The sequence below is a fragment of the Oncorhynchus tshawytscha genome, unplaced genomic scaffold (assembly GCF_018296145.1).
Source record: "Oncorhynchus tshawytscha isolate Ot180627B unplaced genomic scaffold, Otsh_v2.0 Un_contig_7104_pilon_pilon, whole genome shotgun sequence".
Taxonomy (NCBI): domain Eukaryota; kingdom Metazoa; phylum Chordata; class Actinopteri; order Salmoniformes; family Salmonidae; genus Oncorhynchus; species Oncorhynchus tshawytscha.
Genome location: NW_024608102.1, coordinates 24,397 through 48,699, shown reverse-complemented (window position 1 = coordinate 48,699; position 24,303 = coordinate 24,397). Strand labels below are relative to the sequence as shown.

General features: G+C 47.1%; 1 protein-coding gene across 1 annotated transcript; it reads right to left on the bottom strand.

Moving 5' to 3' along the window:
• Positions 1 to 1,337: 1,337 nt before the first annotated feature.
• LOC121843270 (glypican-6-like) lies at positions 1,338 to 17,186 on the bottom strand (the record flags this gene model as incomplete). Its single annotated transcript, XM_042312873.1, has 3 exons — positions 16,833 to 17,186; positions 4,168 to 4,317; positions 1,338 to 1,530 (listed from the first exon to the last, which is right to left on the bottom strand). Coding segments are annotated over exons 1-3 (520 nt in total), but the record flags the coding sequence as incomplete, so codon positions are not given.
• Positions 17,187 to 24,303: the final 7,117 nt, after the last annotated feature.

Below are 24,303 nucleotides of genomic sequence, written 5' to 3'. Positions count from 1 at the left end.
TATGTTAGATGACTAATGTAAATGTAAGATAAAATAAAGATAAAATACAAAATATTTGAGTACGTAAAATATATAATAGCTGACAATAAAAACATGTGTATTTGAGTACATAAAATACAATATATAATACCAAGCAGCATCACACACTACAGCTGTAGAGCTAGACTACAGCCTCCTGTAGCAGCATCAGACACTACAGCTAGACTACAGCCTCCTGTAGCAGCATCAGACACTACAGCTAGACTACAGCCTCCTGTAGCAGCATCAGACACTACAGCTAGACTACAGCCTCCTGTAGCAGCATCAGACACTACAGCTAGACTACAGCCTCCTGTAGCAGCATCAGACACTACAGCTATACAGCTAGACTACAGCCTCCTGTAGCAGCATCAGACACTACAGCTGTACAGCTAGACTACAGCCTCCTGTAGCAGCACTCAGCTGTACAGCTAGACTACAGCCTCCTGTAGCAGCATCAGACACTACAGCTACAGCTAGACTACAGCCTCCTGTAGCAGCATCAGACACTACAGCTATGCATCTAGACTACAGCCTCCTGTAGCAGCATCAGACACTACAGCTAGACTACAGCCTCCTGTAGCAGCATCAGACTACAGCTACATCTAGACTACAGCCTCCTGTAGCAGCATCAGACACTACAGACTACAGCCTCCTGTAGCAGCATCAGACACTACAGCTATACAGACTACAGCCTCCTGTAGCAGCATCAGACACTACAGCTAGACTACAGCCCTCCTGTAGCAGCATCAGACACTACATCTAGACTACAGCCTCCTGTAGCAGCATCACAAACTACAGCTATACCACTAGACTACAGCCTCCTGTAGCAGCATCAGACACTTCAGCTAGACTACAGCCTCCTGTATCAGAATCAGACACTACAGCTAGACTACAGCCTCCTGTAGCAGCATCAGACACTACAGCTAGACTACAGCCTCCTGTAGCAGCATCAGACACTACAGCTATACAGCTAGACTACAGCCTCCTGTAGCAGCATCAGACACTACAGCTGTACAGCTAGACTACAGCCTCCTGTAGCAGCATCAGACACTTCAGCTAGACTACAGCCTCCTGTAGCAGCATCAGACACTTCAGCTAGACTACAGCCTCCTGTAGCAGCATCAGACACTACAGCTAGACTACAGCCTCCTGTAGCAGCATCAGACACTACAGCTATACATCTAGACTACAGCCTCCTGTAGCCACATCAGACACTTCAGCTAGACTACAGCCTCCTGTAGCAGAAACAGCCACATCAGACACTACATCTAGACTACAGCCTCCTGTAGCAGCATCAGACACTTCAGCTAGACTACAGCCTCCTGTAGCAGCATCAGACACTTCAGCTAGACGACAGCCTCCTGTAGCAGCATCAGACATTACAGATATCTCTCTGAGAGTAATGTTGACAAGTAGGAAGAGGACAGATCCACCAGACTGATGAGATGAGGTAAGAGGCGGATTGGAAGGAAGGCTTACGCTGTGTTGCATTGTCCTCCACACTGTCCTCTGGGAGCAGCAGAGAAACAGAGAAGAGAGGGATTTAATAGAAAGGCAGATGAGAGAGAGACACAGAGAGAGACATAAAACATATACAATGCAAGGAAGGCTATGAATACATGCATTAGTCTGGAAACCAATAGCAACCATAGAACGTGATAAATAGTTCTGGCAAGATATTCAATTCCCCTGCCTCCTCTCTCTTTGGGAGGCTAAGCACCTCTCAACTCATGTTATTACACCTGCCTCAATCACTATGTATTATAACACATTAAAATTATCTTTCCAATCTACATCTTCTCTAAGACAATGTCCTGGTGTTATCATCATGGAGGAGTAATGTACTATCCTGGAGGGATAATGTACCATCCCGGAGGGGTAATGTACCATCCTGGAGTGATAATGTATCATCCTGGAGGGGTAATGTACCTGGAGGGGTAATGTACCATCCTGGAGTGATAATGTATCATCCTGGAGGGATAATGTAACATCCTGGAGGGGTAATGTACCATCCCTGAGGGTTATTGTATCATCACGGAGGGTTAATGTACTATCTTGGAGGGATAATGTAACATCCTGGAGGGGTTAATTTATTAACCCGGAGGGCTTAATGTATCACCCCGGAGGGCTTAATGTATTATCCCAGAGGGGATAATGTCACATTCTGAAGGGATGATGTATCATCCTGGAGGGGTAATGTAACATCCTGGAGGGGTAATGTATCATCCCGGAGGGCTTAATGTATTATCCCAGAGGGGATAATGTCACATTCTGAAGGGATGATGCATCATCCTGGAGGGGTAATGTAACATCCTGGAGGGGTAATGTATCATCCCGGAGGGTTAATGTACTATCCTGGAGGGGTTAATGTATCATCCTGGAGGGGTTAATGTATCATCCCGGAGGGATAATGTAATATCCTGGAGGGGTATTGTATCATCCCGGAGGGGTAATGTATCATCCCGGAGGGATAATGTATCATCCCGGAGGGTTAATGTATCATCCCGGAGGGTTAATGTATCATCCCGGAGGGGTAATGTATCATCCCGGAGGGTTAATGTATCATCCCGGAGGGTTAATGTATCATCCCGGAGGGATAATGTATCATCCCAGAGGGGTAATGTATCATCCCGGAGGGATAATGTATCATCCCGGAGGGGTGGTGTATGGATTTTTCAAGAATTGCTTAAAAGAAAATTGGGTGTTGTAAATATGTATTGACATGCATATGTTGTTTCCTTGAGCTCTCTGTTCCCATAAAACCCTCCATGGTGTGACCACCAGCTCTCTGTTCCCATAAAACCCTCCATGGTGTGACCACCAGCTCTCTGTTCCCATAAAACCCTCCATGGTGTGACCACCAGCTCTCTGTTCCCATAAAACCCTCCATGGTGTGACCACCAGCTCTCTGTTCCCATAAAACCCTCCATGGTGTGACCACCTGCTCTCTGTTCCCATAAAACCCTCCATGGTGTGACCACCAGCTCTCTGTTCCCATAAAACCCTCCATGATGTGACCACCAGCTCTTTGTTCCCATAAAACCCTCCATGGTGTGACCACCAGCTCTCTGTTCCCATAAAACCCTCCATGGTGTGACCACCAGCTCTTTGTTCCCATAAAACCCTCCAGGGTGTGACCACCAGCTCTTTGTTCCCATAAAACCCTCCAGGGTTTGAGCACCAAGGTAACAGTAGAGTGAGAGAGTGCTTGAGAGGAGAGAGCACACTTATCCCTGCACACTTCACTCTCCCCTGGGGAGATGACAGGATGGTGGGAGACCGAGGCTGTGTATGAGTCAACACAGAGCCATGACCTGAACATGGAACTGAGGATTCAACTGAGAGGAGGGGCTGGGGTCCAAATGGAGCCCCATTCCCTTTATTCTGCACTACTTTTGACCGGGACCATCAAAATTAGTGCACTATATAGGGAATAGGGTGCCATTTTGGACTCAGAGAAGGACTCAGGGGATAACATAAAAGTGATTTTATCTCAAACTATCTCTCTGCTGGTTCTCTCAGTAGACAGTATGATTCCACACTTCCAGAGACTTCTATAACGTTGGTCTGATATAGAAGATTCTGGTCTCTTGTCTACATCTGAGACTAGAGTGGTTCTCTCCCTGCCACCCTTCCTTCTCCTTCCCCTAACCACAGATCTAGGATCAGATTATCCTACCCCCAACCCTAACCACAGATCTAGGATCAGATTATCCTACCCCCAACCCTAACATCAACCAGGTGGGTGAAAGATATCTGATACAGGACTCATGGTAGGGGGAAATGTCTATAGTAGAGTATCCCTTCACTGTCCTCCTCCCTGTCCTCCTGTCTTACCAGTCTGTCCTTCTCCCTGCCTTCCTCCCTGTCCTCCTGTCTTACCAGTCTGTCCTCCTCCCTGTCCTCATCTCTTACCAGTCTGTCCTCCTCCCTGTCCTCCTGTCTTACCAGTCTGTCCTCCTCCCTGTCCTCATCTCTTACCAGTCTGTCCTCCTCCCTGTCCTCATCTCTTACCAGTCTGTCCTCCTCCCTGTCCTCATCTCTTACCAGTCTGTCCTCCTCCCTGTCCTCATCTCTTACCAGTCTGTCCTCCTCCCTGTCCTCCTCTCTTACCAGTCTGTCCTCCTCCCTGTCCTCATCTCTTACCAGTCTGTCCAGGCTGGTGCCAGCGGCCGTGGTGGGTCTCTCCTCTGGGCTGTAGGGTCTGAATCGGGCGTTGAAGACATCAGAGATCCCCCTGGCTGATCTGCTGCTGCCCATCCCAGACGGCTTGGGCTGACCACACCCCTGGAACACCTGAAAGACCACATAGAGACACACTCTGTTAACTTACTGTCGAGAAAACAAACCTACTTTACAATCCGCCAGGTAGGACAGGGATACCACAGATGTGCATTAGTCATATCGAGGAGTCTTGTTATCTAAAAGGGATTACTACAATGTCAACCTCAACTGGTCAAATATCAACTGATTTGACAATAATAGCCCAGCACCATTCAGTAGACCTACAGCCAAGCGCCATTCAGTAGACCTACAGCCCCATTCAGTAGACCTACAGACCCATTCAGTAGACCTACAGCGCCATTCAGTAGACCTACAGCGCCATTCAGTAGACCTACAGCCCAGCACCGTTCAGTAGACCTACAGCGCCATTCAGTAGACCTACAGACCCATTCAGTAGACCTACAGACCCATTCAGTAGACCTACAGCGCCATTCAGTAGACCTACAGAAACATTCAGTAGACCTACAGCCCAGCACCATTCAGTAGACCTACAGCCCAGCACCATTCAGTAGACCTACAGCCCAGCTTCATTCAGTAGACATAAAGAACCATTCAGTAGACCTACAGCACAGCACCATTCGGGAGACCAACAGCCCAGCACCATTAGGTAGACCTACAGCCCAGCACCATTCAGTAGAGCTACAGCCCAGCACCATTCAGTAGACCTACAGCCCAGCACCATTCAGGAGACCTACAGCCCATCACCATTCAGTAGACCTACAGCCCAGCACCATTCAGTAGACCTACAGCCCAGCACCATTCAGTAGACCTACAGAACCATTCAGTAGACCTACAGCGCAGCACCATTCGGGAGACCAACAGCCCAGCACCATTCAGTAGACCTACAGCCCAGCACCATTCAGTAGACCTACAGCCCAGTGCCATTCAGGACACCTACAGCCCAGCACCGTTCAGTAGACCTACAGACCAGCACCATTCAGTAGACCTACAACCCAGTGCCATTCAGGAGACATACAGCCCAGCACCGTTCAGTAGACCTACAGCCCAGCACCATACAGTAGACCTACAGCACCATTCAGTAGACCTACAGCCCAGCACCATTCAGTAGACCTACAGCACCATTTAGTAGACCTACAGCCCAGCACCATTCAGTAGACCTACAGCGCCATTCAGTAGACCTACAGCCCAGCGCCATTTAGGAGACCTACAGCCCATCACCATTCAGTAGACCTACAGCCCAGCACCATTCAGTAGACCTACAGCCCAGCACCGTTCTGTAGATCTACAGCGCCATTCAGTAGACCTACAGAACCATTCAGTAGACCTACAGCCCAGCACCGTTCTGTAGATCTACAGCACCATTCAGTAGACCTACAGCCCAGCGCCATTTAGGAGACCTACAGCCCATCACCATTCAGTAGACCTACAGCCCAGCACCATTCAGTAGACCTACAGCCCAGCACCGTTCTGTAGATCTACAGCGCCATTCAGTAGACCTACAGAACCATTCAGTAGACCTACAGCCCAGCACCGTTCTGTAGATCTACAGCACCATTCAGTAGACCTACAGCCCAGCTTCATTCAGTAGACCTACAGCCCAGCACCATTCAGTAGACCTACAGAACCATTCAGTAGACCTACAGCGCAGCACCATTTGGGAGACCAACAGCCCAGCACCATTCAGTAGACCTACAGCCCAGCACCATTCAGTAGACCTACAGCCCAGCGCCATTCAGGAGACCTACAGCCCAGAACCATTCAGTATACCTACAGCGCAGCACCATTCAGTAGACCTACAGCCCAGCACTATTCAGGAGACCTACAGCCCATCACCATTCAGTAGACCTACAGCCCAGCACCATTCAGTAGACCTACAGCCCAGCACCGTTCAGTAGACCTACAGCACCAGTCAGTAGACCTACAGAACCATTCAGTAGACCTACAGAGCCATTCAGTAGACCTACAGCCCAGCACCATTCAGTAGACCTACAGCGCAGCACCATTAAGGAGACCTACAGCCCAGCACCATTCAGGAGACCTACAGCCCAGCACCATTCAGTAGACCTACAGCCCAGCACCATTCAGTAGACCTACAGCCCAGCACCATTCAGGAGACCTACAGCCCAGCACCATTCAGTAGACCTACAGCCCAGCGCCATTCAGGAGACCTACAGCCCAGCGCCATTCAGGAGACCTACAGCCCAGCACCGTTCAGTAGACCTACAGCCCAGCACCATTCAGTAGACCTACAGCACCATTCAGTAGACCTACATCCCAGCACCACTCAGTAGACCTACAGCCCAGCACCATTCAGTAGACCTACAGCACCATTCAGTAGACCTACAGCCCAGCGCCATTCAGTAGACCTACAGCCCAGCGCCATTCAGGAGAACTACAGCCCAGCACCATTCAGTAGATCTACAGCACCGTTCAGTAGACCTACAGCCCAGCACCATTCAGTAGACCTACAGCACCATTCAGTAGACCTACAGCCCAGCACCATTCAGTAGACCTACAGCACCATTTAGTAGACCTACAGCCCAGCACCATTCAGTAGACCTACAGCGCCATTCAGTAGACCTACAGCCCAGCGCCATTTAGGAGACCTACAGCCCATCACCATTCAGTAGACCTACAGCCCAGCACCATTCAGTAGACCTACAGCCCAGCACCGTTCTGTAGATCTACAGCGCCATTCAGTAGACCTACAGAACCATTCAGTAGACCTACAGCCCAGCACCGTTCTGTAGATCTACAGCACCATTCAGTAGACCTACAGCCCAGCTTCATTCAGTAGACCTACAGAACCATTCAGTAGACCTACAGCGCAGCACCATTTGGGAGACCAACAGCCCAGCACCATTCAGTAGACCTACAGCCCAGCACCATTCAGTAGACCTACAGCCCAGCGCCATTCAGGAGACCTACAGCCCAGAACCATTCAGTATACCTACAGCGCAGCACCATTCAGTAGACCTACAGCCCAGCACTATTCAGGAGACCTACAGCCCATCACCATTCAGTAGACCTACAGCCCAGCACCATTCAGTAGACCTACAGCCCAGCACCGTTCAGTAGACCTACAGCACCAGTCAGTAGACCTACAGAACCATTCAGTAGACCTACAGAGCCATTCAGTAGACCTACAGCCCAGCACCATTCAGTAGACCTACAGCGCAGCACCATTAAGGAGACCTACAGCCCAGCACCATTCAGGAGACCTACAGCCCAGCACCATTCAGTAGACCTACAGCCCAGCACCATTCAGTAGACCTACAGCCCAGCACCATTCAGGAGACCTACAGCCCAGCACCATTCAGTAGACCTACAGCCCAGCGCCATTCAGTAGACCTACAGCCCAGCGCCATTCAGGAGACCTACAGCCCAGCACCGTTCAGTAGACCTACAGCCCAGCACCATTCAGTAGACCTACAGCACCATTCAGTAGACCTACATCCCAGCACCACTCAGTAGACCTACAGCCCAGCACCATTCAGTAGACCTACAGCACCATTCAGTAGACCTACAGCCCAGCGCCATTCAGTAGACCTACAGCCCAGCGCCATTCAGGAGAACTACAGCCCAGCACCATTCAGTAGATCTACAGCACCATTCAGTAGACCTACAGCCCAGCTTCATACAGTAGGCCTACAGCCCAGAAACATTCAGTAGACCTACATAACCATTCAGTAGACCTACAGCGCAGCACCATTCGGGAGACCAACAGCCCAGCACCATTCAGTAGACCTACAGCCCAGCACCATTCAGTAGACCTACAGCCCAGCGATATTCAGTAGACCTACAGCCCAGCGCCATTCAGGAGACCTACAGCCCAGCACCATTCAGTAGACCTACAGCCCAGCACCATTCAGGAGACCTACAGCCCATCACCATTCAGTAGACCAACAGCCCAGCACCATTCAGTAGACCTACAGAACCATTCAGTAGACCTACAGCGCAGCACCATTCAGGAGACCTACAGCCCAGCACCATTCATTAGACCTACAGCCCAGCACCATTCAGTAGACCTACAGCCCAGCACCATTCAGTAGACCTACAGCACCATTTAGTAGACCTACAGCCCAGCACCATTCAGTAGACCTACAGCGCCAGTCAGTAGACCTACAGAACCATTCAGTAGACCTACAGAACCATTCAGTAGACCTACAGCGCAGCACCATTCAGGAGACCTACAGCCCAGCACCATTCAGGAGACCTACAGCCCAGCACCATTCAGTAGACCTACAGCCCAGCACCATTCAGTAGACCTACAGCACCATTCAGTAGACCTACAGCCCAGCACCATTCAGTAGACCTACAGCACCATTTAGTAGACCTACAGCCCAGCACCATTCAGTAGACCTACAGCGCCATTCAGTAGACCTACAGCCCAGCGCCATTCAGGAGACCTACAGCCCATCACCATTCAGTAGACCTATAGCCCAGCACCATTCAGTAGACCTACAGCCCAGCACCGTTCAGTAGATATACAGCGCCATTCAGTAGACCTACAGAACCATTCAGTAGACCTACAGCCCAGCACCATTCAGTAGACCTACAGCCCAGCACCATTCAGTAGACCTACAGCCCAGCACCATTCAGTAGACCTACAGCACCATTCAGTAGACCTACAGCCCAGCTTCATTCAGTAGACCTACAGCCCAGCACCATTCAGTAGACCTACAGAACCATTCAGTAGACCTACAGCGCAGCACCATTCGGGAGACCAACAGCCCAGCACCATTCAGTAGACCTACAGCCCAGCACCATTCAGTAGACCTACAGCCCAGCGCCATTCAGGAGACCTACAGCCCAGAACCATTCAGTATACCTACAGCGCAGCACCATTCAGTAGACCTACAGCCCAGCACCATTCAGGAGACCTACAGCCCATCACCAAGAACCATTCAGTATACCTACAGCCCAGCGCCATTCAGTAGACCTACAGCCCAGCGCCATTCAGGAGACCTACAGCCCAGCACCGTTCAGTAGATCTACAGCACCATTCAGTAGACCTACAGCCCAGCGCCATTCAGGAGACCTACAGCCCAGCACCATTCAGTAGACCTACAGCCCAGCACCATTCAGTAGACCTACAGCCCAGCACCATTCAGTAGACCTACAGCCCAGCACCATTCAGGAGACCTACAGCCCATCACCATTCAGTAGACCTACAGCCCAGCACCATTCAGTAGACCTACAGCCCAGCACCGTTCAGTAGATCTACAGCGCCAGTCAGTAGACCTACAGAACCATTCAGTAGACCTACAGAACCATTCAGTAGACCTACAGCGCAGCACCATTCAGGAGACCTACAGCCCAGCACCATTCAGGAGACCTACAGCCCAGCACCATTCAGGAGACCTACAGCCCAGCACCATTCAGTAGACCTACAGCCCAGCGCCATTCAGTAGACCTACAGCACCATTCAGTAGACCTACAACCCAGCACCACTCAGTAGACCTACAGCCCAGCACCATTCAGTAGACCTACAGCACCATTCAGTAGACCTACAGCCCAGCGCCATTCAGTAGACCTACAGCCCATCGCCATTCAGGAGACCTACAGCCCATCACCATTCAGTAGACCTACAGCCAGCACCATTCAGTAGACCTACAGCCCAGCACCATTCAGTAGACCTACAGCCCAGCACCGTTCAGTGATCCACAGCGCCATTCAGTAGACCTACAGCCCAGCACCATTCAGTAGACCTACAGCCCAGCACCATTCAGTAGACCTACAGCCCAGCACCGTTCAGTAGATCTACAGCGCCATTCAGTAGACCTACAGAACCATTCAGTAGACCTACAGCCCAGCACCATTCAGTAGACCTACAGCCCAGCACCATTCAGTAGACCTACAGCGCAGCACCATTCAGGAGACCTACAGCCCAGCACCGTTCAGTAGATCTACAGCCCAGCACCATTCAGTAGACCTACAGCCCAGCACCATTCTGGAGACCTACAGCCCAGCGCCATTCAGGAGACCTACAGCCCAGCGCCATTCAGGAGACCTACAGCCCAGCGCCATTCAGTAGACCTACAGCCCAGTCGCCATTCAGGACACCTACAGCCCAGCACCGTTCAGTAGACCTACAGACCAGCACCATTCAGTAGACCTACAGCACCATTCAGTAGACCTACAGCCCAGCACCATTCAGTAGACCTACAGCACTATTCAGTAGACCTACAGCCCAGCACCATTCAGTAGACCTACAGCCCAGCGCCATTCAGTAGACCTACAGCCCAGCGCCATTCAGTAGACCTACAGCCCATCACCATTCAGTAGACCTACAGCCAGCACCATTCAGACCTAGACCCATTCAGTAGACCTACAGCACCATTCAGTAGACCTACAGCCCAGCACCATTCAGTAGACCTACAGCCCAGAGCCTTTCAGTAGACCTACAGCCCAGCACCGTTCAGTAGACCTACAGCCCAGCACCATTCAGTAGACCTACAGCCCAGCACCATTCTGGAGACCTACAGCCCAGCGCCATTCAGGAGACCTACAGCCCAGCGCCATTCAGTAGACCTACAGCCCAGCGCCATTCAGGACACCTACAGCCCAGCACCGTTCAGTAGACCTACAGACCAGCACACAGCACCATTCAGTAGACCTACAGCACTATTCAGTAGACCTACAGCCCAGCACCATTCAGTAGACCTACAGCCCAGCACCATTCAGTAGACCTACAGCACCATTCAGTATACCTACAGCCCAGCACCATTCAGTAGACCTACAGCACCATTCAGTAGACCTACAGCCCAGCACCATTTAGTAGACCTACAGCCCAGCATGGGGTAGGAAGGATCAAGGAAGGAGGGGAGGAGGGGGAGGGAAGGAACGGAGGAGGAAGGGGGAGGAAGAAACAGGGGGAGAGGGGAGAGGAAGGAGCAGGGGAGGAGAGGGGAGGAAGGAGCAGGGGAGGAGAGGGGAGGAAGGGACTGGCAGAGACATCTATCTCCTCAGAAACATGTGTCTGTTCTTGGAACAGCTTGACTCTCAGTCATGTCGTGATTCATACTACACTGTAATTTGTGGTTTGGCCTCGTTCAGCAGCAAGGGGTTTGAAAACCATTTCCCAATACAGGATTACATTTGAGAGAAATGTTACGAAACCATTAGGACTTTCTGAAACTCCATCATATCGACCGTGGACTTAACTCACCCTGTCTGACTTAAATGGTATCCATTCTAGACACAAGGCCAACAGACACCAGGGTGTCAGCTGTTCTGAAGAGTGAACTTATTGAACGGAACCTTACTGAATGTAAAGAGGTTCTGTTATGGAGTTCTAAATTCCAAGGCAGATAATATTGAGTTTTACAGTCAAGTCCTGACAGTTGAAATATTTGTCCAGAATGGGCCTGATCAACAACAACAAAAACAGCTTCTCTTTAAAAACAAAACATAGCTAGTACTTACAAACAGACAGTTTGTCAACAAAGAGAACATTTTAAAAGTTATAATAACTCTGATGAATTGATCAACTTGCATCGTCAGGATAGCAGCAGTCTATATGATAAATAATATGAAACACTAATTAAACATTAACAGGTCGAAAACAGAGCCCTGTGGAACACCTGAGCTGTGTTTCAACACTCGGGTCGGAAACAGAGCCCTGTGGAACACCTGAGCTGTGTTTCAACACTCGGGTCGGAAACAGAGCCCTGTGGAACACCTGAGCTGTGTTTCAACACTCATACTAACCACACTAACCGTACTATTAGTGATGTGCATTGAGTATATAGTAGCTCATTGGTCATAGTCTGGACAGAAATCAGATCCAGAATCAAATCAAAATGTATTAGTCACATGAGCCAATTACAACAGGTGTAGTAGACCTCACAGTGAAATGCTGAATACAACAGGTGTAGTAGACCTTACAGTGAAATGCTGAATACAACAGGTGTAGTAGACCTCACAGTGAAATGCTGAATACAACAGGTGTAGTAGACCTCACAGTGAAATGCTGAATACAACAGGTGTAGTAGACCTCGCAGTGAAATGCTGAATACAACAAGTGTAGTAGACCTTACAGTGAAATGCTGAATACAACAGGTGTAGGTAGACCTTACTGTGAAATGCTGAATACAACAGGTGTAGTAGACCTTACAGTGAAATGCTGAATACAACAGGTGTAGGTAGACCTCACAGTGAAATGCTGAATACAACAGGTGTAGTAGACCTGTGAAATGCTGAATACAACAGGTGTAGTAGACCTTACAGTGAAATGCTGAATACAACAGGTGTAGTAGACCTCAGTGAAATGCTGAATACAACAGGTGTAGAGACCTTACAGTGAAATGCTGAATACAACAGGTGTAGTAGACCTCACAGTGAAATGCTGAATACAACAGGTGTAGTAGACCTTACAGTGAAATGCTGAATACAACAGGTGTAGTAGACCTCACAGTGAAATGCTGAATACAACAGGTGTAGTAGACCTCACAGTGAAATGCTGAATACAACAGGTGTAGTAGACCTTACAGTGAAATGCTGAATACAACAGGTGTAGTAGACCTTACAGTGAAATGCTGAATACAACAGGTGTAGTAGACCTTACAGTGAAATGCTGAATACAACAGGTGTAGTAGACCTTACAGTGAAATGCTGAATACAACAGGTGTAGTAGACCTCACAGTGAAATGCTGAATACAACAGGTGTAGTAGACCTTACAGTGAAATGCTGAATACAACAGGTGTAGTAGACCTCACAGTGAAATACTGAATACAACAGGTGTAGTAGACCTCACAGTGAAATGCTGAATACAACAGGTGTAGTAGACCTCACAGTGAAATGCTGAATACAACAGGTGTAGTAGACCTCACAGTGAAATGCTGAATACAACAGGTGTAGTAGACCTTACAGTGAAATGCTGAATACAACAGGTGTAGTAGACCTCACAGTGAAATGCTGAATACAACAGGTGTAGTAGACCTCACAGTGAAATGCTGAATACAACAGGTGTAGTAGTAGACCTCACAGTGAAATGCTGAATACAACAGGTGTAGTAGTAGACCTTACCATGAAATGCTGAATACAACAGGTGTAGTAGACCTCACAGTGAAATGCTTACTTACGAGCCCTGAACCAACAATGCAGTTTAAATAAATATGGATAAGAATAAGAGATAATAGTAACAAGTAATTAAATAGCAGCAGTAAAATCACAATATATACAGGTGGTACTGATACCGAGTCAATGTGCGGGGGCACCGGTTAGTTAAGGTAGTATGTACATGTAGTTATTCAAGTGACTATGCATTGACAATAACAGAGAGTAGCAGCAGGAGCATAGAAGGGGGGGGGCAAATAGTCTGGCTAGCCATTTGATTGTTCAGGAGTCTTGTAGCTTGGGGATAGAAGCTGGTTAGAAGCCTCTTGGACCTGGACTTGGTGCTCCGGTACCGCTTGCCGTGCGATAGCAGAGAGAACAGTCTATGACTAGAGTGGCTGGAGTCTTTGATCATTTGTAGGGCCTTCCTCTGACACTGCCTGGTATAGAGGTCCTGGGTGGCAGGAAGCTTGACCCCAGTGATGTACTGGGCCGTACGTACCACCCTCTATAGGGCCTTCCTCTGACACCGCCTGGTTTAGAGGTCCTGGATGGCAGGAAGCTTGCCCCCAGTGATGTACTGGGCCGTACGTACTACCCTCTGTTGGAGACCGAGCAGTTGCCGTACCAGGCAGTGATGTACTGGGCCGTACGTACCACCCTCTGTCGGGCCTTCCTCTGACACCGCCTGGTTTAGAGGTCCTGGGTGGCAGGAAGCTAGGCCCCGGTGATGTACTGGGCCGTACGTACTACTCTCTGTAGGGCCTTCCTCTGACACCGCCTGGTTTAGAGGTCCTGGATGGCAGGAAGCTTGCCCCCAGTGATGTACTGGGCCGTACGTACTACCCTCTGTCGGAGACCGAGCAGTTGCCATACCAGGCAGTGATGTACTGGGCCGTACGTACTACCCTCTGTCGGAGACCGAGCAGTTGCCATACCAGGCAGTGATGTACTGGGCCGTACGTACTACCCTCTGTCGGAGACCGAGCAGTGATGTACTGGACCCTCTACCCTCTGTCGGAGACCGAGCAGTTGCCGTACCAGGCAGTGATGTACTGGGCCCTCTACCCTCTGTCGGAGACCGAGTGACCAGGCAGTGATGTACTGGGCCCTCTACCCTGTCGGAGACCGAGCAGTTGCCGTACCAGGCAGTGATGTACTGGGCCCTCTACCCTCTGTCGGAGACCGAGCAGTTGCAGTACCAGGCAGTGATGTACTGGGCCCTCTACCCTCTGTCGGAGACCGAGCAGTTGCAGTACCAGGCAGTGATGTACTGGGCCCTCTACCCTCTGTCGGAGACCGAGCAGTTGCCGTACCAGGCAGTGATGTACTGGGCCCTCTACCCTCTGTCGGAGACCGAGCAGTTGCAGTACCAGGCAGTGATGTACTGGGCCCTCTACCCTCTGTCGGAGACCGAGCAGTGCCGTACCAGGCAGTGATGTACTGGGCCCTCTACCCTCTGTCGGAGACCGAGCAGTTGCCGTACCAGGCAGTGATGTACTGGGCCCTCTACCCTCTGTCGGAGACCGAGCAGTTGCCGTACCAGGCAGTGATGTACTGGGCCCTCTACCCTCTGTCGGAGACCGAGCAGTTGCAGTACCAGGCAGTGATCGAACCAGTCAGGTTGCATGGTGCAGCTGATAAAGTTCTATAGGATATCTAGATATACAGGATACAGTTAGTATGCCAAAAGATCCCGGCTGTCGTACAACATTCACCAAAATACAAAGCAGTGGACACTATTTCTCTGCTTTTAGGGCCCATAATGCAATTTTTCAGAAAATTATTACACTTAATTATTCACATCATTCTTAGCTAAGTGATGTAGTCATTGTGTGCTTCAATGGACGTTGTTAATTCTGGCTATCTATTCCGATATCAGAGCACTCTCACATAGAATACCTGATGATAAACAAACGCTCAACTCCCGTTGAACGCGGCCGGTGTCAGCAAACGTCGGCAACAAAAAAAACGTAATTAAATTGTTTTCCAGCAGCATAGTTACAGTCAGCAACGCTCTGGATAACATGAAAACAGCCTAACCAGCTCTGCCAGGGCCAGTAGAATGGGCAGAGTCAGGTGTTCTCCCATTTGTGTCTGGAAGTAGCTAGCCAACGTTAGCCAGTTAGCTTCGGTGCTTGATTGTCGTTGAGCGCTCGGATCAACTCTACTCCTCGGCCATAGCGTCCAGAATGGCTCTGAGAGCGAAACGCTCTGAATTTACAGAAAGACAATCTGACAATGCTGTTGTCTTTACCTTAGCTGAAACTGTCATGTTGTTGTCTTTACCTGAGCTGAAACTGTCATGTTGTTGTCTTTACCTGAGCTGAAACTGTCATGTTGTTGTCTTTACCTGAGCTGAAACTGTCATGCTGTTGTCTTTACCTGAGCTGAAACTGTCATGTTGTTGTCTTTACCTGAGCTGAAACTGTCATGCTGTTGTCTTTACCTGAGCTGAAACTGTCATGTTGTTGTCTTTACCTGAGCTGAAACTGTCATGTTGTTGTCTTTACCTGAGCTGAAACTGTCATGCTGTTGTCTTTACCTGAGCTGAAACTGTCATGCTGTTGTCTTTACCTGAGCTGAAACTGTCATGCTGTTGTCTTTACCTGAGCTGAAACTGTCATGTTGTTGTCTTTACCTGAGCTGAAACTGTCATGTTGTTGTCTTTACCTGAGCTGAAACTGTCATGTTGTTGTCTTTACCTTAGCTGAAACTGTCATGTTGTTGTCTTTACCTGAGCTGAAACTGTCATGCTGTTGTCTTTACCTGAGCTGAAACTGTCATGTTGTTGTCTTTACCTGAGCTGAAACTGTCATGTTGTTGTCTTTACCTGAGCTGAAACTGTCATGTTGTTGTCTTTACCTGAGCTGAAACTGTCATGTTGTTGTCTTTACCTGAGCTGAAACTGTCATGTTGTTGTCTTTACCTGAGCTGAAACTGTCATGCTGTTGTCTTTACCTGAGCTGAAACTGTCATGTTGTTGTCTTTACCTGAGCTGAAACTGTCATGTTGTTGTCTTTACCTGAGCTGAAACTGTCATGTTGTTGTCTTTACCTGAGCTGAAACTGTCATGTTGTTGTCTTTACCTGAGCTGAAACTGTCATGCTGTTGTCTTTACCTGAGCTGTAACTGTCATGCTGTTGTCTTTACCTTAGCTGAAACTGTCATGTTGTTGTCTTTACCTGAGCTGAAACTGTCATGTTGTTGTCTTTACCTGAGCTGAAACTGTCATGCTGTTGTCTTTACCTGAGCTGAAACTGTCATGCTGTTGTCTTTACCTGAGCTGTAACTGTCATGTTGTTGTCTTTACCTTAGCTGAAACTGTCATGTTGTTGTCTTTACCTTAGCTGAAACTGTCATGCTGTTGTCTTTACCTTAGCTGAAACTGTCATGTTGTTGTCTTTACCTTAGCTGAAACTGTCATGTTGTTGTCTTTACCTGAGCTGAAACTGTCATGTTGTTGTCTTTACCTGAGCTGAAACTGTCATGTTGTTGTCTTTACCTTAGCTGAAACTGTCATGCTGTTGTCTTGCATGGTCATGATGGCTTCAGAGATCTTCACATCTATGGGTTCCATAATGGCTTCGATGTTGAAGGGGCCTTCCAGCCGGTCAGCTACCAGCAACATGGCATCTGTAACAACACACACACCCTCCAGCCGGTCAGCTACCAGCAACATGGCATCTGTAACAACACACACACACACACACCCTCCAGCCGGTCAGCTACCAGCAACATGGCATCTGTAACAACACACACACACACACACACACACCCACTCCAGCCGGTCAGCTACCAGCAACATGGCATCTGTAACAACACACACACCCTCCAGCCGGTCAGCTACCAGCAACATGGCATCTGTAACAACACACACACACACACACCCCTCCAGCCGGTCAGCTACCAGCAACATGGCATCTGTAACAACACACACACCCTCCAGCCGGTCAGCTACCAGCAACATGGCATCTGTAACAACACACACACACACACACACACCCTCCAGCCGGTCAGCTACCAGCAACATGGCATCTGTAACAACACACACACACACACACACCCTCCAGCCGGTCAGCTACCAGCAACATGGCATCTGTAACAACACACACACACCCCTCCAGCCGGTCAGCTACCAGCAACATGGCATCTGTAACAACACACACACACCCTCCAGCCGGTCAGCTACCAGCAACATGGCATCTGTAACAACACACACACACACACACACACCCTCCAGCCGGTCAGCTACCAGCAACATGGCATCTGTAACAACACACACACAGAGGAGACATTAGATCTGACAGCACACACACACACACACACACACACACACACACACCTTCTCGAGGGACTTTGAACTCAGTAAGGGCATAGAGAACATCAAAGAGTAATTGTTAATTCAACAGCCTCCTAAATTAACACGAACAAAAAAAGACGACTTGTGAATTAGTCTTCAGTAAAACAGCTGAGAAAACAGTACTGATATCTGTGGAGCAGAAACTCTGTATAATTGTAATGACATGACGATAACAAACAAGCTGTTAATAATTGTGAAGACATGACGATAACAAACAAGCTGTTATTAATTGTGAAGACATGACGATAACAAACAAGCTGTTATTAATTGTGAAGACATGACGATAACAAACAAGATGTTATTAATTGTGAAGACATGACGATAACAAACAAGATGTTATTAACTGTGAAGACATGACGATAACAAACAAGATGTTATTAATTGTGAAGACATGACGATAACAAACAAGATGTTATTAACTGTGAAGACATGACGATAACAAACAAGCTGTTATTAACTGTGAAGACATGACGATAACAAACAAGATGTTATTAATTGTGAAGACATGACGATAACAAACAAGATGTTATTAATTGTGAAGACATGACGATAACAAACAAGCTGTTATTAACTGTGAAGACATGACGATAACAAACAAGCTGTTATTAATTGTGAAGACATGACGATAACAAACAAGCTGTTATTAACTGTGAAGACATGACGATAACAAATCTATTTACCAATAGACTATGTACAGCAGCAGCGATCGGTTAGCTGCTCAGATAGCTGATGTTTGAAGTTGGTGAGGGAGATAAAAGTCTACAACTTCAGCGATTTTTGCAATTTGTTCCAGTCACAGGCACCATCTGTCTGTCTTAAATACACCTCTATACATGGTACTTCCTGTCAAACCATCTGTCTGTCTTAAATACACCTCTATACATGGTACTTCCTGTCAAACCATCTGTCTGTCTTAAATACACCTCTATACATGGTACTTCCTGTCAAACCATCTGTCTGTCTTAAATACACCTCTATACATGGTACTTCCTGTCAAACCATCTGTCTGTCTTAAATACACCTCTATACATGGTACTTCCTGTCAAACCATCTGTCTGTCTTAAATACACCTCTATACATGGTACTTCCTGTCAAACCATCTGTCTGTCTTAAATACACCTCTATACATGGTACTTCCTGTCAAACCATCTGTCTGTCTTAAATACACCTCTATACATGGTACAAACCATCTGTCTGTCTTAAATACACCTCTATACATGGTACTTCCTGTCAAACCATCTGTCTGTCTTAAATACACCTCTATACATGGTACTTCCTGTCAAACCATCTGTCTGAAATAAATGTTACACTATGATTCCTAAATCACTTGATTTCCTGGTCTTCCAAAACTATTGTTCTGAAACCTATATTCCATACTGTAGTGAGTCTGAGGAAGTGGGGAGGGCTGTAACTGCAGGAAGTTCCAAAGGGCAGGAGGACAGGAAGAGTAGAGTACATCGCAGACAGGAAGCAGATTACTCTGTGTGAGGGCTGGACAGGAAGAGTACAGTACATCGCAGACAGGAAGCAGATTACTCTGTGTGAGGGCTGGACAGGAAGAGTACAGTACATCGCAGACAGGAAGCAGATTACTCTGTGTGAGGTCTGGACAGGAAGAGTACAGTACATCGCAGACAGGAAGCAGATTACTCTGTGTGAGGGCTGGACAGGAAGAGTACAGTACATCGCAGACAGGAAGCAGATTACTCTGTGTGAGGTCTGGACAGGAAGAGTACAGTACATCGCAGACAGGAAGCAGATTACTCTGTGTGAGGTCTGGACAGGAAGAGTACAGTACATCGCAGACAGGAAGCAGATTACTCTGTGTGAGGTCTGGACAGGAAGAGTACAGTACATCGCAGACAGGAAGCAGATTACTCTGTGTGAGGTCTGGACAGGAAGAGTACAGTACATCGCAGACAGGAAGCAGATTACTCTGTGTGAGGGCTGGACAGGAAGAGTACAGTACATCGCAGACAGGAAGCAGATTACTCTGTGTGAGGTCTGGACAGGAAGAGTACAGTACATCGCAGACAGGAAGCAGATTACTCTGTGTGAGGGCTGGACAGGAAGAGTACAGTACATCGTGTGAGACAGGAAGCAGATTACTCTGTGTGAGGTCTGGACAGGAAGAGTACAGTACATCGCAGACAGGAAGCAGATTACTCTGTGTGAGGTCTGGACAGGAAGAGTACAGTACATCGCAGACAGGAAGCAGATTACTCTGTGTGAGGGCTGGACAGGAAGAGTACAGTACATCGCAGACAGGAAGCAGATTACTCTGTGTGAGGGCTGGACAGGAAGAGTACAGTACATCGCAGACAGGAAGCAGATTACTCTGTGTGAGGGCTGGACAGGAAGAGTACAGTACATCGCAGACAGGAAGCAGATTACTCTGTGTGGGGCTGGACAGGAAGAGTACAGTACATCGCAGACAGGAAGCAGATTACTCTGTGTGAGGGCTGGACAGGAAGAGTACAGTACATCGCAGACAGGAAGCAGATTACTCTGTGTGAGGGCTGGACAGGAAGAGTACAGTACATCGCAGACAGGAAGCAGATTACTCTGTGTGAGGTCTGGACAGGAAGAGTACAGTACATCGCAGACAGGAAGCAGATTACTCTGTGTGAGGGCTGGACAGGAAGAGTACAGTACATCGCAGACAGGAAGCAGATTACTCTGTGTGAGGTCTGGACAGGAAGAGTACAGTACATCGCAGACAGGAAGCAGATTACTCTGTGTGAGGTCTGGACAGGAAGAGTACAGTACATCGCAGACAGGAAGCAGATTACTCTGTGTGAGGTTTGGCATAGATCAATACTGGAGATAGATGACTCTATTGTCCAGCTCTTTGTTTCCATTAAAACAATGTGTTATTGATCTGTATAAAACACATTGATCTAGCTTCATATAGAACCTATTACTGTGGAGCGGATGAACCTATTCACCTGCCGAGCTCTGCAAGAGAATAGGATTAAAATGTACTTCATCTTTTCATTAGACTCTTGTCTTGTCTCTCCTCCGCAAAATATCATAAAGCTTTACAGTGTCTGGACGATACAGGGGAGAGAGAGAGAGAGAGGAGAGGGAGAGAGAGACAGAGAGAGGGGAGGGAGAGAGAGACAGAGAGAGACAGAGAGAGAGAGGGAGAGGGAGAGACAGGGAGAGAGAGAGGGAGAGGGAGACAGGGAGAGAGACAGGGAGAGAGAGAGAGAGGGAGAGAGAAGAAAGGGAGGGAAGGGGAGAGAGAGGAGAGAGAGAGGGAGGGAGGGAGGGAGGGAGAGAGAGGGGGAGAGGGAGTGAGGGAGGGAGAGAGAGGGAGAGGGTGAGAGGGGAGAGAGTCAGAGAGAGAGACAGCGAGTGAGAGAGATAGAGGGAGAGCTGGAGAGAGACCGAGAGGGAGAGCGAGCGTCAGAGACCGAGAGGGAGATTGAGCGTCAGAGACAGAGAGCAAGTCCTTTCATTACAGTAGAGAGGAAACCAAAGCAAAGAACTGGGACCTGAGAGTCAATTAGGAGCAGAAATGAAAGACGTGTCAACAGAGCTGAGATGAGGAACCTCAGGGCAGATTCAGTAAGAACTGACCCGCGAGAGGAAAAACACAAAGGAATATCCCACAAAGACAGTTGGGTTGTTACCTCACAGATACAATTACTACTGTTGTCTCAAAATACAGGGTTGTTTTGTTAAATTCTTTGTCATTTTAAGTTTAGAGTTCCACAAATCAGTGTGTCTAATTTACATGTTACTGTAGGGATGAATATTGGTTAGCCATGCAAATATACATTCCTGTCTGTTACATTAACTAATTCAGATGGTGGTTGCATGTCCCAGAATAACATCACATCCTGTTGAGCTCCGTGTACAAGTCTCATGTTCCAGAATAAAAATATATATGAAATAAATATTAAATAATGGGTCGAGCACAGAGTCTTGTTGAACACCATAATTGACCTTGACATTTTTGCTAAAAAAAAAACACATGACCTTTTATCAAGTTCCACAAAATACAAATGAAACAAGTACACTATCCAGGAAACACAACATCATGACCCAAGGTCAGCCCGTAATGAGGTGATACTACTGTAATTACAGTCGTCGCTCACCGATTCTTCACCTAAACAACGTTCAGAGCTCTGAGAAGGTCATTCACTGGAACATCAGAGCTCTGAGAAGGTCATTCACTGGAACATCAGAGCTCTGAGAAGGTCATTCACTGGAACATCAGAGCTCTGAGAAGGTCATTCACTGGAACATCAGAGCTCTGAGAAGGTCATTCACTGGAACATCAGAGCTCCGAGAAGGTCATTCACTGGAACATCAGAGCTCTGAGAAGGTCATTCACTGGAACATCAGAGCTCTGAGAAGGTCATTCACTGGAACATCAGAGCTCTGAGAAGGTCATTCACTGGAACATCAGAGCTCTGAGAAGGTCATTCACTGGAACATCAGAGCTCTGAGAAGGTCATTCACTGGAACATCAGAGCTCTGAGAAGGTCATTCACTGGAACATCAGAGCTCTGAGAAGGTCATTCACTGGAACATCAGAGCTCTGAGAAGGTCATTCACTGGAACATCAGAGCTCTGAGAAGGTCATTCACTGGAACATCAGAGCTCTGAGAAGGTCATTCACTGGAACATCAGAGCTCTGAGAAGGTCATTCACTGGAACATCAGAGCTCTGAGAAGGTCATTCACTGGAACATCAGAGCTCTGAGAAGGTCATTCACTGGAACATCAGAGCTCTGAGAAGGTCATTCACTGGAACATCAGAGCTCTGAGAAGGTCATTCACTGGAACATCAGAGCTCTGAGAAGGTCATTCACTGGAACATCAGAGCTCTGAGAAGGTCATTCACTGGAACATCAGAGCTCTGAGAAGGTCATTCACTGGAACATCAGAGCTCTGAGAAGGTCATTCACTGGAACATCAGAGCTCTGAGAAGGTCATTCACTGGAACATCAGAGCTCTGAGAAGGTCATTCACTGGAACATCAGAGCTCTGAGAAGGTCATTCACTGGAACATCAGAGCTCTGAGAAGGTCATTCACTGGAACATCAGAGCTCTGAGAAGGTCATTCACTGGAACATCAGAGCTCTGAGAAGGTCATTCACTGGAACATCAGAGCTCTGAGAAGGTCATTCACTGGAACATCAGAGCTCTGAGAAGGTCATGGAACATTAGAATGAGAGCAGGGGATTAACCTTTGAGGATGAACTAGTCAGCAACAACACCTTGCTACCCAACCTGAAGCAACGACACAGACAACATCACCTATATTTCACAGACTTTATGGTTAAACTATAGAGTAGTATTACTGTAACTATAGAGTAGTGTTACTGTAACTATAGAGTAGTATTACTGTAACTATAGAGTAGTGTTACTGTAACTATAGAGTAGTGTTACTGTAACTATAGAGTAGTATTACTGTAACTATAGAGTAGTATTACTGTAACTATAGAGTAGTGTTACTGTAACTATAGAGTAGTATTACTGTAACTATAGAGTAGTGTTACTGTAACTATAGAGTAGTGTTACTGTAACTATAGAGTAGTATTACTGTAACTATAGAGTAGTATTACTGTAACTATAGAGTAGTGTTACTGTAACTATAGAGTAGTATTACTGTAACTATAGAGTAGTATTACTGTAACTATAGAGTAGTATTACTGTAACTATAGAGTAGTATTACTGTAACTATAGAGTAGTATTACTGTAACTATAGAGTAGTGTTACTGTAACTATAGAGTAGTGTTACTGTAACTATAGAGTAGTGTTACTGTAACTATAGAGTAGTGTTACTGTAACTATAGAGTAGTATTACTGTAACTATAGAGTAGTATTACTGTAACTATAGAGTAGTGTTACTGTAACTATAGAGTAGTATTACTGTAACTATAGAGTAGTATTACTGTAACTATAGGGTAGTATTACTGTAACTATAGAGTAGTATTACTGTAACTATAGAGTAGTATTACTGTAACTATAGAGTAGTATTACTGTAACTATAGAGTAGTATTACTGTAACTATAGAGTAGTGTTACTGTAACTATAGAGTAGTGTTACTGTAGCTATAGAGTAGTATTACTGTAACTATAGAGTAGTGTTACTGTAACTATAGAGTAGTGTTACTGTAACTATTGAGTAGTATTACTGTAACTATAGAGTAGTGTTACTGTAACTATAGAGTAGTGTTACTGTAACTATAGAGTAGTATTACTGTAACTATAGAGTAGTGTTACTTTAACTATAGAGTAGTATTACTGTAACTATAGAGTTATAGAGTAATATTACTGTAGCTATAGAGTATTATTACTGTAACTATAGGGTAGTATTACTGTAGCTATAGAGTAGTATTACTGTAACTATAGAGTAGTGTTACTGTAACTATAGAGTAGTGTTACTGTAAATATAGAGTAGTATTACTGTAACTATAGAGTGGTGTTACTGTAACTATAGAGTAGTATTACTGTAACTACAGAGTAGTATTACTGTAACTATAGAGTAGTATTACTGTAGCTATAGAGTAGTATTACTGTGGCTATAGAGTAGTATTACTGTAACTATAGAGTAGTATTACTGTAGATATAGAGTAGTATTACTGTAACTATAGA